The sequence below is a fragment of the Macaca nemestrina genome, chromosome 1 (genome assembly GCF_043159975.1).
Source record: "Macaca nemestrina isolate mMacNem1 chromosome 1, mMacNem.hap1, whole genome shotgun sequence".
NCBI lineage: Eukaryota > Metazoa > Chordata > Mammalia > Primates > Cercopithecidae > Macaca > Macaca nemestrina.
The window spans coordinates 110,275,351-110,293,676 of NC_092125.1; the positions used below are offsets into that span (position 1 = coordinate 110,275,351).

The window sequence follows — 18,326 nt, forward strand, 5'->3', positions numbered from 1 at the left end:
GCAAGTCATACACGTTTGCTTAAGAGAATGCTTTCTGCACATTCCATGTTCTTCCTCTTTATCTTAGCCTAGGGAGAAAACCATGGGAACTCAAGGCTGGAACTTTAGTGTGATGGGACAGAAGCTTAATCATGATTCTCAACCAATGCCAGCACGTCACATGTATTATCATGTCCAATGGCTGCAATATGAAGGAGGCTTTCCTGAAATAGTTGCTGCTTTGGTATGGGAAGGGACCTGGTTACTGTTCTTCTGGCCCAGCATGATGTTGTGAAATGATGGCCTCTGTGTGAGAGCAATCGAAGAGGAGGGGGTTGGAGAGAACCACCTTGGGGTGGTAGAATGAAGAGTAATCAAGACATAAGGGAAGCTGATGAGGATGGCAGCAGAGGACACTCTCATTCTGCTACATGAGGTGCTCAGAAACCTGGGTTCTAGTGAATGCCAATCACGTAAGAAGCAGAGAGACAGCAGGCGGTGTACAGCAGCAGAAAGAAGACGGCAGACAGCCTGGGAATCACAAGAATGATTTTAGAGGTAGACACCTCTAAGATGGAGGCAAATCTTTAAGCCTATATATTCATTATAAATAGGAATGATAGTAGCTGCCCTAACTCTCTAGCTGGGACATTTGTAATGAATAAGTGAAGTAAAGTATGTCAAAGTGCTTGAAATCTATAAAACTCTGCCCCAGTCACAGGCCTTTAGAACAATACATATTGCCAGAAGCAGACCGACTTGGGCTTCTCCTACCATTTTCTTCATCAAAGCTGCTGAGATGACGTTCCAGCTTTTCTCGCAGGCAGTTGTTGATGAAAAGGGTTTCCTTCAGGTGCTGCCGCTGGCTCTGGATCTCATCTTCTGCAGCCGTTCCACCAGGACATGGAATGAGATGGGAAATGAAGAATGCCGATCACTAAAGGGGTAGTCAGGGGCCTCTCATCAAGATCCCTGGCCTTCACCATGCTTTTGCCAACTTCATCTTCTCATCAGGGAACATAAGGCAACTTTCTTTAAGAGCTTTTAAGGTTTCAAACAAAGCATGGCCAAGTGCTAAGCAAACTCCACAGGGATGCCTCCCACATGGAGATATGGGAAGTATAAGGCAGGTTGACAGGAGGTGGGAAAACACTGAAGGTCCCTGAGTAGGGCTTTTCTAGCACTAGGAAAGGTGTGACCACCTCCTTGAGATGACTTATAGGTACTAGGGAATATCTTGCTCTCTACAAAATATCTCTCCTGAACATCTTTGTTGTTGTTGTTGTTGTTGTTGTTGTTGTTTGACAGAGTCTCTTTCTGTCGCCCAACCTGGAGTGCAGAGGCACCATCTTAGCTCACTGCATCTCCATCTCCCAGGTCCAAAGGATTCTCATGCCACAGCCTCCCAAGTGGCTGAGACTACAGGCGTGCACCACAATGCTTGGCTAATTTTTGCATTTTTAGTAGAGACGGTGTTTCAGCATGTTGGCCTGCCTGGTCTCGAATCCTGACCTCAAGTGATCCACCCACCTAGGCCTCCCAAAGTGCTGGGATTATAGGTGTCAGCCACCGTGCCCAGCCCTGAACATCTTTAACAGATGGTAAAGACCTTCTTCTGCACCTTGTTGTGAAATTGGAAAGAGAAATAAGGATGCCTTTGTCAGAGGATGGTATGAGTAATAAAAGCCACTTATACCCATCCCTGGCAAAATGACAAACCTAATATGGTTTATATTACTATGAAAGCTCAATGAGTCTCTTTCTATTGCATAGAAGAGTATATAAAGCATATAGTCCCCTAACAATCCAAACTTTTGCCCCAAAGTCAAGTCAAACATTCAAGTAAGGGAGAGGAGACATAGGTCAAAGTTTTAATCTATACACACACCAGTGAGGCTACCAACTCAAAGGGCTCTTACATACCTAGAGAAGCTCCAATGGCTAGCATGGAGTCATTCTGGGAAGAGGGCATGCTGGTGGCATTGCTGTTAGATTCAGTCTTTTCTCCAGCAGATAGCCTCGTTGTTTATTTAGATTGAATTACAACATTGAGACTAAACTAACAGAGATCGTAAAAATACCTTGGTGCTGCACAAAGATTGAGAATCCTGGCTATTCACCAAAGGGTTGCCAAGACCAAAGTCTTTTCTTTATGGAAATCCCCTGATATTCTAGTAGTCAGATGGAACCTTAGGGGAAAGCAAGCATCTGAGGGGAGATGGAGACTGGAGCTTGAAACCCAGGAAGCATTATAATTGCACCTCCAAACATATGGGCAAGCCTGCCAACATTCTTGGGATGGCTAGAACAGCTTGGGAAAACTGTTCAGGAACTATAATCATCAAGAATATTTCAGGAAGGCTGGGCGCGGTGGCTCACGTCTATAATCCCAGCACTTTAGGTGGCAGGGGTCGGCGAATTGCTTGACCTCAGGAGTTTGAGGCCAGGCTGGGCAACAAGGCAAGACCCTGTCTCTACCAAAAAGGCAAAAATATAGTTGGGAGTAGTGGCATCATCTGTGGTCTCAGCTACTCAGAAGGCTGAGGTGAGAGGGTCATTTGATCTAGGTTGTAGGTTGTCGTGAGCTGAGATCATGCCACTGCACTCTAGCCTGGATGACAGAACAAGAAACCCTATCTCTCTCTCTCTCTCTCTCTCTATATATATATATATATTTATATATATATAATTTATATATATTATATATATAATATATATTTATATATATAAAATTTATATATATATATAAATTTTTTTTTTCTTCAGGAAAGATAAGATATCCCATTTTAAAGAAGGAGATCTGTTAAACGGATTTGTACATGTGCTGCAGTAGTGGCAGAGAGTCTGCCATAATCTCTTCACTCTCTCCATTCTGGCCTGCTTTGAGTATACCAGCTTGCAGATGCCATTTGGGGTCAGAGGAACTGAGGTGAGGACAGGAGCAGAGCAAATTACTTGACCCAACAGGTAACTGTACTTGAGACTTGATCCCAGAGCTATGTTCAGCCTAATCACTTTTTTAAAGTGAATATTTAGGACCTGCATGCAGAGAATAACATCTCTCAGTTTAGACAGAGGTGTTGAGCATGTAGAATGCAGGAGATACTGAGAGATTGATGGAGCTTTATTTTTCTTATCAAAGGAGCACTCACTGTATATCCAGAGCAGAGGAGTCTTCCTGTGCATCAAAGAGGAAGGCATTGCTGCTGGGAAGTTGGTGGGAGACATGGCAGCTGGAATGAGTCAAATGCTGTTCATCTAGTGAGTCCTCCAGGACTTCATCCATTTCTTCCTCCTAGACCTTCCTCCTGAGCCTGGTGGAGTAGGCAAGACAAGGGATTAAACCAAGGCAGCCTGGAACCACAGCTTCATAGCTAGTTCTGATCTGAAGCTCATGGAAGAGGCACCAAAACCAAATGGACCATCATATCAAAGAGGAAGTATACAATCCACTTTTGACTGGGAGTATAGTGGGCCAAGAGTTAGTATAGAAGTGAAAACAGCAAGTGATCAGTGCTTTGACCTCATAACACACAGATAAGAAGGCAGACTCAACAACTACTCTAGAATACACTCAGGGCACACAGGACACACAGAGATTCATACTATTGGCTTCAAAATGCTGTGTTCAAATTTTATTTAATATGATGTGGAGTGGTCCATTGAATACCAGCTCTTGAGACAACGTAACATCCCAGGGCTTTTGCAGATTTTAGACCCCTAGCTCTAAATACTTGCTATGGTTTCAGTTTATTTTCAAGGTAATTTTCTGGCTATAAAACGTCTGCCAACATAATTCAGGAAAACTGTGCAGAAACCAGATAGGCATCTCACTTTGGTTTGCAACCATATAGATTTTAAAGATACAGAAACCAGGGATCCCTGGTTAGTTTACTTTTCAGTAAGACTGACTAGTTAACTAAGTGTGAGAAATTACTAGGAAATAAGAACCAATACAAGAATTGCAAAGAGAACAGAGAACCATTTTTTAAAGGGTACATTGTATAATCAGTCAACAAAAAGAGGTACACTCAGCAGTTTCTGCTTTTTCTAGATCTGGGACCTTTAACCTCTTGAACCCTTGTTTCTGGAATTCTCTTTAGATTTGGTCAGTCCATTATCAGCCCCTTCATCATTCAGAGTTACCTGGGAGCCAGTAGCTTTTGCCTGTCTTCATTTTTCTTACCATTGTGATTTTCTGCAAATCAAAATTAGAAAGAGCTGGTCAGAAATTAAGCAGGTCCCATTTCACACATTGCACACATGGGGCCTATATGATCAGGGACATAACACTTGACATGTGTGTTCAGAATACTCTGTGAGAATTTTTGCAGGAGGCCTCAGGTTGTGTCTTTAGAGAAGTGGCCTGGTGGGCTTCCCTGAGCCCACTGGACAGGGTGTTCCTGATGTGGTGAATCATCACCATGCCATCAGCTGTCTGAAGCAGAGCAAAAAGTTTAAAATGTCTTTTGTTCCCCAGCTCAAAGAATACTTGCCTGGCTGCCCTTTGGACTTCTCCAGTTGTAACTTTCCTTCCTGCCACAGGCTGGTTGCCAGACCATGACTGTTTGTCCCCTTGCTACTCACACACAGAACCTGCTCCAGTCTCTGAGAGGACAAATAGCCCTGTTCTACCCCTACTCCAAAACCAGAGGACTGCCCAGGTGCCTTCAAGTCTGTCCCGGTTGTGCTTCCTCCAATGTTCTTGGGGGTAATTCTTTTTCTCTTCTTCTCAGTTTGTTAGTGAAAATTGGGGGTGATTCTGTGAAAAATATTCCAGTATAAATCAACTTTTCTAACATCAGTTTCTACTATATCTTGTCCCTAAACTAACTCCAAAAGATTTGGACAGTTTATCGGGACCTGAAAATAAATAAATAAATAACCCTGAAAGAGAAATACACTCATGAACATTAAGATATTACTTCAACCGATCTGTACAGCAGCTGTGGAATTATGATTTGACCCACTTTACAAATGAGGAAACAGAAATTCAAGAAGGATCAATCACTTGCACAAAGTTAGTAAATACAGCGCTGAGGCTAGAGCCTAGGTAATTCTGATTCTTAGTCCAGGGGTCTTCCCATTCTAACAGGCTGCCTTCTGTCATACTGTTCTTTCTGACCACAAAGATTGAACGGAGACTTCAGCTTCTGGCCAAGTTGGAGTAATAGGGACCAGATTTGTCCTCCACCTTAAGCAACTAAGAAACTGTAAAAAGTATTTTAAACTCTAGCTTCAACATTGGATATAGTGCAGTACAGTACAGTGATCCCTGAGAGAGAGAAAATAAAAGAGATGAGTCCTGTGACTGCTCCAGTTTACTTCCTGAGATTGTCAACTGCAAAGCAGGGAGGGAGGACCCAGGCAGAGCCTGGTAGTAAGTTTGAAGAAGTCAGGGTGGGTAGACATCACAGGACAGACTAGAGACTAGATTGCTGCACAGACAGAATGCTTTGGATATCTGTCTTCAATCTTCAGCTAAGTACTGATTAGTACATGAATTTGAGGAAATTATGCAAAGCAGGGAAAAGAACTTCCCAAAAGGAATAATCTCTGTAGTTCACACAGAGTTTGCAACATTTGGTGTTTCCATTAGCTAGAGTGAAAATCCCTTTTAATAGAGGGAGCATTGCTTAGAACAGGAGTCGCCAACCCCCAGCATTGGTCCATGCCCTGTTAGGAACGGGGCCGCACAGCAGGAGGTGAGCTGCCAGCCAGAAAGCATTATGGCCTGAGTTCTACCTCCTGTCAGATCAGCGCTGGCATTAGATTAGCATTGGAGCACAAGCCCTATTGTGAACTGTACATGCCACGGGTCTAGGTTGCACGCTCCTTATGAGACTCTAACTAGTGCCTGATGATCTGAGGTGGAACAGTTTCCTACTGAAACCACCCAACTCCCAACCCCTACCATCCCACCCCCACCTTGTCTGTGGAAAAATTGTCTTTCATGCAACCAGTCCCTGGTGCCAAATCTGTGGGAGATCACTAGCTTAGAACCTTCAAAAGAGTGTTGCCCCCAGTGTAAACTATGGACTTTACACTGTGTGATAATGACATGTCAATGTAAGTTCATCAACTGTAACAAATGTACCATTCTGGGGAGAGATGCTGATAGCCTAGGAGGCTATGCATGTGTGCAGGCAGGGTGTATATGGGAACTTTTTGTACTCCCTGCTCAATTTTGGTGTGAATCTGAAACTACTCTAAAAAATAAGATCTATTTTCTTAAAAGTCATATTGCCTCCATAGTGGGAAAAAAAAATAGCGGTTGACTACTAGCTGCTCTTATCCTGCCTAAAAAATTTAAAAAGCCAGCTTTAAAAGATGCAAATTGATTTTAAGTAACTTTATTGTATACCAAAACAAAGCTAAAATAGTTTTAACACAAAATGCAAAAAAATCCAGCACTCAATAAGTTACAATTCGCAATGTCTAACACCAAATCAAATAATGTTAGGAATGCAGAGAGACAGAAAACTGTAATCCATGATAAGAAGGGGGAAAAAAAATCAATCTGCTTAAACTGACTTAGAAAGGACACATCAAGTGAGAATTAAAAAATCAATAGAAAGGACACAGATGACAGAATCTGTAGACAAGGACATTGAAACAAATATAACTATATTTCTTGTATTAAAGAAGCTAGGCCAGGTGTGGCAGCTCATGCTTGTAATCCTGGCACTTTGCGAGGCCAAGGTGGGTGGGTCATCTGCGGTCAGGAGTTGGTGACCAGCCTGGCCAATGTGGTGAAACACCATCTCTCTGAAAAATATGAAAATTAGCTGGGTGTGGAGGCACGTCCCAGCTACTCAGGAGGCTGCAGGCACAAGAATCCCAGCTACTCAGGAGGCTGAGGCACAAGAATCACTTGAACCCAGGAGGCGAAGTTTGCAGTGAGCTGAAATCTCACCATTGTACTTCAGCCTGGGCAACAGAACGAGACTCTGTCTCAAAAAATAGAATAAAATAAAATAAACAAGCTAGGGGAAAATATGAAATGATGAAGAGTTACATAGAAGGCCTTAAAAAAGATATAAATTAAATTTACATGAAAAATAAAGTCTGAGATGAAAATGCACTGGATAGGATTAACAGCAGATGCTGCTGAAGAAAGATTAATCAATTTCAAGACATGGAAATAGAAACAAAGAGAGAAAAAAAAGATACAACAAAAATGAACAGCCCATTAGTCAGCTGTGGTAAAATTTCAAAGCAGCTAATACAAATATAACTGGAGTCTTTGAATGAGAGGCTAGAGAGAAAGAAGAGAATATATATTATATAGATTTGATATACATGTGCCATATATAATATATTGTATATGCCATGTATAAGACATATATGTCATTATTATTCAAATTTGATCAGAACTATAAACATGCAGATGCAAGAAACTAGATAAAGTAAAACAATATGTAAAAGATAAAACTATACAAGGTCTTATCTTAACTAAACTGCTTCAAACCAGTGATAAATAGAAAATCTCAAAAGTGGCCAGAGGAAAAACGACATATTATGTACGGAGGAACAAAAATAAGAATTATGGCAGACTTCTTGTTGGAAACAATGTAATCCAGAATACAGTGTAATATCACTTTTCAAACACTTTAAAAACTGTCAACTAGAATCCTACGCCCAGTGAAAATATCTTCCAGAAGTGAAGCTGAGTTCTTATGCTCATCAAGATGAAGTAATCCACTATACTCTATCTCTCTTACTGATTGAAACTAAGAACTCTCAGGCCAGGCACAGTGGCTCACACCTGTAATCCCAGCACTTTGGGAGGCCAAAGCAGGTGGATCACGTGAGCTCAGTAGTTCAACACCAGCCTGGGCAACATGGAGAAACCCTGTCTCTACAAAAAATACAAAAGTCATCCAGGCGTGGTGGCACACACCTGTAGTACCAGCTACTTGGGAGGCTGAGGTTGGAGGAATGCTTGAGCCCGGGAGGTACAGATCACAGTCAGCCAAGATTGTGTCACTGCACTCCAGCTTGGGTAAGAGAGCAAGACTCTGTCTCAAAATAAAAAACAAAACTCAGAACTCTTGAAAGAATATGCAAAGTGATTACCTGAGTGCTCTAAAGAGAAAACAATAGAATGCAGATTAAGGACCATAGTCAAAACTAAGATAAAATTTACAATGGAGATAACTCTGCATTTTTTCTCCCCACTTTGGGGCACTTGGGAGGAGCTAAGGGTCTTCAGAGCCTGTAGCCAACTTACCTGTGGCCAGTTTTCTGACAAGGATCTCTGTCAGCTGGCTTCCTTGTACCATTTGCTCACAGAATCTCTGTCTCTGGTAGTAGGCAATGCCAGTGTTCCTAAGAAGGCCCCCAAAAGACTTGACTGTGTTCTTCACATGCTGGGTGAAAAGGTAGCAGACACCTCTCCCTTCCTGTATCTTCTGAAGAAAGTGGGTCAGTTCTTCAGCCTGAGCCTGAATTAAGGGATCATGTATCTTAAGGTGGGAAAGAGGAGTAAGAGGGAATGTAGTGAATAATAGATTATAGAAGTTTCAGAGGAGAGATCTCTTAGAATCCCTGTGAGGAACTCCCAAGTTGAATTCTTTTTTTTTTCTTTTTTTTTTCTTTCTTTTTCTTTTCTTTTCTTTTTTTTTTTTTTTTTGAGACAGAGTCTCACTCTGTTGCCCAGACTGGAATGCAGTGATGTGATCTCAGCTCACTGCAACCTCTGCCTCTGCCTCCGCCTCCCAGGTTCAAGCAATTCTCTTGCCTCAGACTTCCAAGTAGCTGGGACTACAGGTGCCCACAACCATGCCAGGATAATTTATATATTTTTTGTAGAGATGGGGTTTTGCCATGTTGGTCATGCTAGTCTCGAACTCCTGACCTCAAATGATTCATGCACCTCACTGTACCAAAGTGCTGGGATTACAGGCATGAGCCACCTCACCAGGCCCAAGATTAATTCTTGTACAAGTTGTGTGACTTGCCTGTGGCAGAAGGAATGAAGAAACAGCCTTGGGGTTGTCTGTTATTTTACTAACTTTGCTTTAAAAAGATGCCCCTTTGGTTCCCCACTTTAGCCCAAGTACATTTTCGTACAATATACATTAAGCATTATATAGTAACTGGCAAAAAAAAAAAAGAAAGAAAGAAAGAAAAAAAGCCAGGTTCAAAAATGTTGGCCAGGTATCTCTGGTGTTATTGAAAGTTAAAAAGAAAAATCAGTGAAAAGGTCAAGAAGGGCAATATTCTTTTGAATGACATGAAGATAGACCATAATCAGTAAGAAGGCAATTAAAACTAAAGTTCTGGCCGGGTGCAGTGGCTCACACCTGTAATCCCAGCACTTTGGGAGGCCGAGGCAGGCAGATTACCTTAGGTCAGAAATTTTGAGACCAGCCTGGCCAACATGGCGACACCCCATCTCTACTAAAAATACAAAAATTAGCTGGCATGGTGGTGTGTGCCTGTACTCTCAGTTCCTTGGGAGGCTGACCTAGGAGGATCGCTTGAACCTGGGAGGTGGAGGCTGCAGTGAGCTGAGATCACACAACTGCACTGTAGCCTGGGCAACAGGGTAAGACTCCATCTCAAAAAAAAAAAAAGTAAAGTTCTGAGTAGTAATTTCATTACTCTATGTGGGATTTCATTGTTTTCTAATTATTGTATAAGCATTTCTCATGGTGATATGGTTTGGCTCTGTGTCCCCACCCAAATCTCATGTTGGATTGTAATCCCCAGTGTTGGGGGAGGGAACAGCTGGAAGGTGACTGGATCATGGGGGCGGGTTTCCCCCTTGCTGTTCTCGTGATAGTGAATGAGTTCTCCTGAGGTCTGGTTTTTGAAAGTGCAGCACCTCGCTCTTTGCTCTCTCTCTCTCCTCTTCTGGCCATGTGAAGACCATGCCTGCTTCTCCTTCGACTTCCACAATGATTGTAAGTTTCCCGAGGCCAGCCCAGAAGCAGAAGCCTGTACAGTCCACAGAACCATGAGCCGATTAAACCTCTTTTCTTTATAAATCACCCAGTCTCAGATGCGTGTTTATAGCAGTGTGAGAATGGACTAATACACGTGGGTTCAAATGTGGAGTGTGAGCTCTGTGAGTCTAAGGACAGTGCCACCTATGACCCAACTTACCGCACCCGGTAGTATGTACACATACAAGTAGTTATTCAGTTAATGTTTAGAACCATGTAATCCCAGAGCTGGACTGAACATTTACAGTCATCTACTCCATCTCATGCTTGAGTTTTCTCCCTGATATTCTTCTAAGTAGTTATCCTCAGGTCCTCTTTCAAACTCTATTCCTTAGAGTTACTAGAAAGTGTCAGCGGAAGTAAAGACACATACTGGGGAGAAGCAGGGGCTCCAGACCTATCCCCTCTTCAATCAAATCTCTCTGCTTTGGTGAGTTTTACACATTTGAGCTTCTATGATTTCATTTCAACAAAGCATTAAAAGAAAGATTAAAAGAAGTTTTGAATGCTACAATCTACTTTACGTCTGAAACCCTCTAAGGATAGTCAATGCTGGTCCTGAGCAAATTAATAATTCATTTTCCACACAATAGCTGCTCAATCATCTATCTATCCAATAGCCCTAGCAGTTAATACTCCACCTAGTGTAACATTTTTAAAAAAAGTTTGGAGGAGAAACATTCTTATCATGAAAGGCACTTTGGAAAGTTTGAAAATATCTCTTACAGAAAATGATAATGACAGTCACCATATCTATAAATGGGAACAAATATAATAATTATAGAAAATAGTTGTTCAGAGTTTTATATGTGTTAGAGATGATTCTAACTACTTGCAATTGTGCATTTAATCTTCATAACCCTCTAAGGTAGATACTGTCAGTATTTCCATTTTATAAATGAGGTAGCCTAGGTTGATGACATGCAGAAAAGTGAAGTAAATTTGACCAAGGACACACAGATAGAAGCCACATTGCTATTATGCCAACACAGGCAGCTGTCTCCATTTTACTAATGTGCTATTTAATGGAAAACCCTAGACACCTAACTAGACCATAGCCTCATTGTGTCTTAGTCTAGTTCTGTGTCTGCCTCATACATTTCTGCCCTTCTCCTTGCACAAATTTTCTCTTTGTTCTACCAGCCTAGGCTGCCCCACTTCAAACGGTATTTATACACTTCCCACAGAGGTACCTCCTTACTGGAGCCTTGCAGCTGGCCTCGGCAATTCAGCCAGCTCCCTCTCCTGAAACTGCAGCTCCTCCTCCAGCACAGATTCTATAAGGTCTTTGCACTCTTCACACTCTGAGAAAAGGCAGATATGCCTGCATCATGGAAGGCTGGACGTGCTGCTGTGGTCACTGCCTGCAGGACAGGAAGCAGGGTCTATCTCAAGGATAAAAGTATCCCCAGTACCAGGCTTTACACTAGGATTTCCATATCTTTATTCCTCAGTCTCTCAACTACTCCCCGTTTTAGAGATGAGGAAAGAAGAACCCATAGGCTGATAAAACAACTTGACAAGATGATTCAACTGGAATGAGACAGTCAGAATTCACATCCCCTGAGGTCTGACTCCACATCTTTTTTTCTTTTTTCTTTTTTTTTTGAGATGGAATCTCACTTTGTTGCCCAGATTGGAGTGCAGTGGCATGATCTCGGTTCACATCAACCTCTGACTCCCGAGTTATTCTCCTGCCTCAGCCTCCCAAATAGCTAAGATTACAAGTGTGCACCACCACACCCTGCTAGTTTTTGTATTTTCAGTAGAGACAAGGCTTCACGATGTTGGCCAGGCTGGTCTCGAACTCCTGACCTCAAATGATCTACCCACCTTGATTTTCCAAAGTGCTGGGATTACAGTAAGTGTGCCAATGTGTCTGGCCATGACTTCAAATCTTAAGGCCAATTTACCAAACCTTACAGCCTCTTAAATAAAACATGAACATAAGGCCAAGAAATAATGGCTTCCTGTGTCACTTCCTGTGTTTGGGAAGATACTAAGAACTGTAGGACTGATGGTTCTCCTGCTTCAAGAGTTTCAATAATCCCAAAATATTTCAAAGATTTAAACATTTATCTGTATACAACTGTGTAAAGCTGTATATGGAGGAGAAAGATCCAAATGATATATGCCCAAAAGCTAATAGGTGGTATTTTGAAGGGAGAACCAACACGTAGTGTTTGTCATGGTACTGTTGCAGTAGGTTTTTAAGAATTATCATCATATGATCATCACCACTATCCAAACAGGTAGTTACTACTCTATTACCATTACAGATGAGGAAACTGAGGCACAGTGACGACGAGTAAGATTTGAACCCAGGAAATTTGGCCCTAGGGTATATGCTCTTTAATCACTGCACAATAATACCTTTATACTAAGGTCTTAGGTAATATGATTCTTCTTCTCTAGCTTGAGAATTTTTTTTTCCTACAATTATAATGAATGAAGTTTTTTTTAAACTAGTTTTTCCACACACCAAAGCTCATCTTTTCACTTCTTTAGTAAGTGGGCTTTTGGCTTTACTTTTCTATCACAGTAAGTTAGACAGCAACTTTTAGTTACCTCCCACACAATGATTTATTTTAAAATAATTGCAGAAATCTGAAAGCAAATTCAATTTCAATGTTAACCAGAATCCTCTTCTAATTAATATCCCTGTTCCTCTCATGCCCTTGTTCCCATGTTTCCCTGTCATTACAGCTTCTCCCTTCCCCGACTATTAGTAACAGGTTTTGGATTTTACAGTGAATTTAAAAATGTGAGAGCCAACTGTGGAGAGGAAAGGACTAGCTCTTAAACTGGCCTGGCCTTCTACTGAGAACGGCGGTCTGCTCCACTTGGCCTTGTTCTCATTTTGGCCATATGTCTCATAGCTCTGATCCTGGACGTCCACCTGCAGTTGTTTGCTGTCCGTAAAGTTGATACTCAGAGAGAGACAGAAAGGGTGTTACAAAGTCTCTGATTTTTCTGGAAATACCCTCAGTCTAACCACAGCATGAGGAATGGCTTATTTGAACTTTTGTGGGAAGAGAATATTGATCCAGGTATAATAAAGACTTTTCTCCATGTTTGCTATTGAAGTTCGCATCTCCACATATCTGTGACTCAGTTGAGAATAAGTAGTTTTAAGTTCCTTCAAGGCAGATAGGGTATACTATTTCTTCTTTCACCCCTGGTGCTGTTGGCACAGTGCTGTGCAAATGGGTGTTCTTTAAAAAGTTTAAATTGAATCCTGAGCTGTTTTAGCCAACAGTGATATTACATGTTTGTAGAAGCTGATACTCATTGCTGAGAAGGGAAAGACAGTTTCATGCCTAAACCAAGGTTTTGGTCTCTATTCCTCACTACACTCGCCCTGCAAACTTTACACCTTTGTGCCTCAGTTTTTCTGTCCTTGGCAAATTGAGAGTAAAATGCCCACTTCTACCTTTTTGGGAGGGTAGTCAGGATAAAATTAATTGTGATAGAGAATAAAGTCTGCAGTGTTTCATTTCACAGAGGAAAATGTACAATCATTTATCACTTTGGTGACCATGCCCCTATGGGACCTACTGTATTTCTGCAGGTGATTGGCCAGGGAGTAGGCAGTAGCTTTGGATGTCAGGAATTTCTCTGTGAGGTCTCGGAAGTTCTGTTTGCATTTTTCCAGTTCAGAGCGCAAGTACTGATTGGTTTCCAGGATGCTCGTTTCTGCCCTTGGACCAGAACAAGTGGTGGGAGATACGGCCATGCTGAAGCTTGTGGAGGAAGTGGAATCAGAGCCTAGGGAGAATAAACCCAAACAAATAATACATTAAAAACAAATGCATGGATTATGGTAATGGTTGCCCTACTTGGGTAAATTACTGAAAATTATTGAACTGTACAATTATAATGGGTAAATTTTATAGTATGTAAATTATACCTCAATAAAGTTTCTTTACATTAAACAAAGATTTAAATGAGTCAAAAGAAAGCAGATCTGATTCATTACTTACTTTTGGGATAAACTTTGTCAGCATCCCACAACTCTGAGAATCCTCAGCCACAAAAACAAGGCACAAAGTGCCTGAGCTTAGAATCTAAGGTACTGTCTGTGGTGCAGGCTCTGATAGGAATGCCAGAGGTAAGACCCAGTGCCAGGTAACAGTCTGGAGTCATGATAACAGAATTAGAAGGTGGGGGTGTCATGGAATGTTAGGATCTCTGCCTTCCAGGTGTCTAGGCCATGTGGAAACACAAGGTCTCTTCTGAAGGTCACCACCAATGGAGACCACTCCCTCAGCAGTCATTCTCAGTACTTGTATACTCTTGTGACAATACCACAGGCCTATCTCTTTCTAAAATTTAACCATATTTTCATTGTTTATTATGGCAAATGCATAGACAACATCAAGGAATACATATTTCCTCAAGTTCTATCGTTGTCTTAAGGACTGTCATGAAGTCATTTTCTTCTTAATGAAAAATTTAACACTTTTTGATAGTCTTGATGTTCTTCTTTGGTCCTCCAGTTTTCCACATCATTTATATTATAAGAAAAAAAATCCTGAATATTCTGCTCAGAGTGTGAATAATTGATTTATATGGATTTAGAGGCCAGGTGCAGTGGTTCACACCTGTAATCCCACCACTTTGGGAGACCAAGGTGGTCGGATCACTTGAGCTCAGGAGTTTGAGACCAACCTGGGCAGCAGGGCAAAACCCTGCCTCTACAAACAATTTTTAAAAATTAGCCGGGCATAGGGCTGGGCATGGTGGCTCATGTCTGTAATCCCAGCACTTTGGGAGGCCGAGGCGGGTGGATTATGAGGTCAGGAGATGGAGACCATCCTGCCTGACACAGTGAAACCTCGTCTCTACTAAAAATACAAAAAATTAGCCGGGTGTGATGGCGGGTGCCTGTAGTCCCAGCTACTTGGGAGGCTGAGGCAGGAGAATGGCGTGAACCCGGGAGGCAGAGCTTGCAGTAAATGGGGATAGCGCTACTACACTCCATCCTGGGCAACAGAGTGAGACTCCACCTCAAAAAAACAGAAAAAAAAAAATTAGCCGGGCATAGTGTGGCGTGTCTGTAGTCCCAGCTATTTAGGAGACTGATGTAGGAGGATCGCTTGAGTTCAAGTGTTTTTTGCTGCAGTGAACCAAGATCATGCCACTGCACTCCATTCTGGATGACAAAGTGAGACCCTGTCTCAAAAAATAAAAGCAAAATAAGTAATACAAGGATTTTGGTCAGTGTCTTAATATACTTCTTGCTGCAAACCAATGTTATAGTGGCATCTTTTCCCCCACTGGGAACCCATGTTAGGTTTTTTTTTTTTTCTTTTTTTTTAGACAGGGTCTAGCTTTGCTGCTCAACCTGGAGTGCAATGGCATGATCACAGCTCACTGCAACCTCAAACTCCCAGGCTCAAGGGATCCTCCTGCTTCAGCCTCCTGAACAGCTCAGACTACAGGTACATGTCACCACCCTCAGCTATTTTGTGTGTGTTTGTGTATGGGGTCTCACTATGTTGCCCAGGCTGGTCTCAAACTCCTGGGCCCAAGTTATTCTCACACCTTGGCCTCCCAAAGTATTGGAATTATGGGCGTGAGCCACCACACCTGGCCCATGTTGGCTTTTCACTTAACTTGAGGACAAGTTTGATATTCATAACTCCTAACTCCAATTTCCTCTTCTATGTGTGGGTTGCTTTGTGTTATAATCTCTATATACATATTTTTTGCTTGTCACTTATGATTTTCATTCTAACTCCACAGGCTTTCTTTCCAATTTATCACAATCACTGAAATAATGTATGTATATCTCTTTAAATACATGTAGTGGCCACCTAATTTGGAATGATTTATAAACTGTAACTATATGTTTGAAGCAGTTTTTATGGAACACTAATGATTTGCATTGAGCCAAAGCCATTGGCCTGAGGATATATTCTCAGACAGATCATGGTAAAAATCAAAGTCATGAGTCTGTGGTGGTTGGTGGTGATCAACAGCATTCCTGTGCAATGGGGTTTAGTGGGAGAGAAACTGAGGTTTTAAAGACAGGCATAGATAGACAGAAGAGAAGTGATCCTCTGATATACCTCTTCGCTTCCTATGTATCAATTCCTCCCTGGTTTTGTGAGACTGAGATAGGGAGACTCTTACGGAATATCTGTCCTTTCCCTTCAGCTGCCTGACTTTCCTGGGCTACTGGCCTACACATGTGTAACCATGGTCACCTCCACATTCATGACAAACGGAAGGAAGCAGGACCAACAAACTGCATACCCTACATGCTAACCTGAAACTATAGCGTTTAATAGTATTAGTTTATGAGATATATCAGAAGCTATATGATTTTAGTCCTTTTAAATTTATTAAGATTTATGTTAAGGGCTAGCATATGGTCTATTCATTAGAACGTCCCATGTGTGCTTGAGAGGAAGTGTATTCTGTTTCTGTTGAGTGGAGTATTCTATAGATGTCTGGTAGGTTATGTTATTTAAATCTTTTATTTCTTTATTGGTCTTCTGCGTAGTTGCTCTATCCATTATTGAAAGTTGTGGTATTAAAGTCTCCATCTACTATTGTTAAATTGTCTATTTCTCTCTTCAATACTGTCAGTTTTTGCTTCCTGCATTTTGAGGCTCTGTTAGATTCATGTGTATTTATAATTGTACTCTCTTCCTGATGGATTAACCCTTTTATCATTACAAAATATTCCTCATTGTCTTTGGTAACTTTTTTGTCTTAAAGTCTCTTGTTTATTTTGTCTGGTATTAGGATAATTGTTACTGAAACACCAGAGGTTTGACTTAATACTTGCTGCTCACTGCACAGAAAGCCAATCACTGAACCAACTAGTATTGCCAGGGAAAAAGGCTTTCATCAGGTACCGCAACTTAGGAGATGGGAGATCAGTCTCAAATCCATCTTCTTGATCAACGAAAATTCAGAGTTTAGATAGCAGGGAAGAAATGGAACTACATGCAGGAAAACAGGAATTACAGAGAGGTAAGAAAGAGGAACTGGTCAACAGGAAGCATGTGGTCACTTAGGCAATTATGATGGAATAAGGGGTCTGACATCTCATTGTCCAGATGTGGTATGCTGGTAAATTTCAGTTCTTTGATACTATCTGGAAGGCCGGATGGTTGCTTTCCTGAGAAAGGAACTCAGATAATACAAATGTAACTTTCTCAAATTTCAAGACTGAAAGGGTCAATTTATATGTTTATTCAAAAGAAACCGTAAACATCAGTTCTAGGGGACAATTGGGTTGGTTTAAAACTCACTTCAGCTTTCTTATGGTTGCTGATTACATAATTATGTTACATTGCATGGCAAACGGATTTTGCAGATACAATTAAATTAACCTTAAAATGGGGAGATTATAAAGGTTGACTAATGTAATAACACGGGCCTTTAAAGTCTGGGTCTAGAGGTCAGAGGTCAGTGAACTAGGAAGTCAGAGAGATCCAAAATATGTTAGTGATTCAATGAGGAAGAAACCCTTCATTGCTGACTTTGAAGATGGTGAGAGTCACAAATAAAGTCCTCAGTCCAACAACTTCATAGTTAGTGCTACCTGCAAATATGAGCTAAGAATATTTTTAAATGCATTTACAATATGCGGTGAACAGATTCACATTGTCTCTGCCTACTCTTCTCTTTCGCTTTGTCCCTGCATGCTACTATGTCTGTCTAGATGGGGGGACACAAAAACCAGGCCTTTGTGCAGCTTTCTCTCCTCTCCTGGAATGCTATTGCTCACTAGAGCCAGATAGCACTGCTGAAGGTGGCTGAGTACAGGCAACTGATGGTGTTGGAAGCCATAGGTCCTTGATTAATTCAGCCAAGATTGCACCACTGCACTCCAGCCTGGGTGATCGAGTGAGACCCCGTCTTAATAAACAAACAAACAAACAAACAAAACCTGCCCATGAAAGGGGAAAGGATCAATAAATGGGTATTCCAAAAAATCAAAAGCCACACAAATATCAAGCCAAAATAAACTGATTCCCTGACTGGAAATTGAACCCAGGCTATGGCAGCAAAAGCACAGAACTTTAAGTACTGAACTGCAAGATAGAGCATTTTAAGGGTAGCTATGACACTAGCATGTGCCTTTCTTTTAACTTGATCTTCCATCAACTTTTTAAAATAAGAGATCTCTAATTTTTTTTAAATTCAAGTGTCTAATTTAAGGGATCCATCTTCAGTCCACTGGCAACTAGAATTTCCAATGGTGTAATTATTCCAATAGCAATGCAACCAAATAGCCTCTTTGTGGAAAGCCCAGGATGTCATTTTCCAGGTTAACTTCCTGGGAAGGTCATAGAAGAGGCAATCCCAAAGATTGCCCTCCAAGAGAAAATTTCAATGTAAGGAGTAGGCCACAGATGGTTAAGGATGATACTT

At 41.4% G+C, this 18,326-nt stretch overlaps 1 protein-coding gene across 6 annotated transcripts in view; it reads right to left on the bottom strand.

Moving 5' to 3' along the window:
- Positions 1 to 18,326, bottom strand: part of LOC139360234 (myomegalin-like) — a 139,221-nt gene that overhangs the window by 5,449 nt on the left and 115,446 nt on the right. The window contains exons 1-7 of one of the 6 annotated variants that reach the window (XR_011617495.1): positions 13,916 to 14,049; positions 13,491 to 13,700; positions 8,213 to 8,447; positions 4,476 to 4,741; positions 4,126 to 4,177; positions 3,132 to 3,293; positions 754 to 861 (exon numbers count right to left, since the gene is read on the bottom strand). Coding sequence is in view for 2 of the 6 variants with exons in the window: in XM_071086478.1 (XP_070942579.1) it covers positions 754 to 861; positions 3,132 to 3,207 (184 nt within the window). In the remaining 4 variants the exon portion in view is untranslated. The other 5 variants (XM_071086478.1, XR_011617497.1, XR_011617496.1 and 2 more) reach the window with 5 other exon arrangements.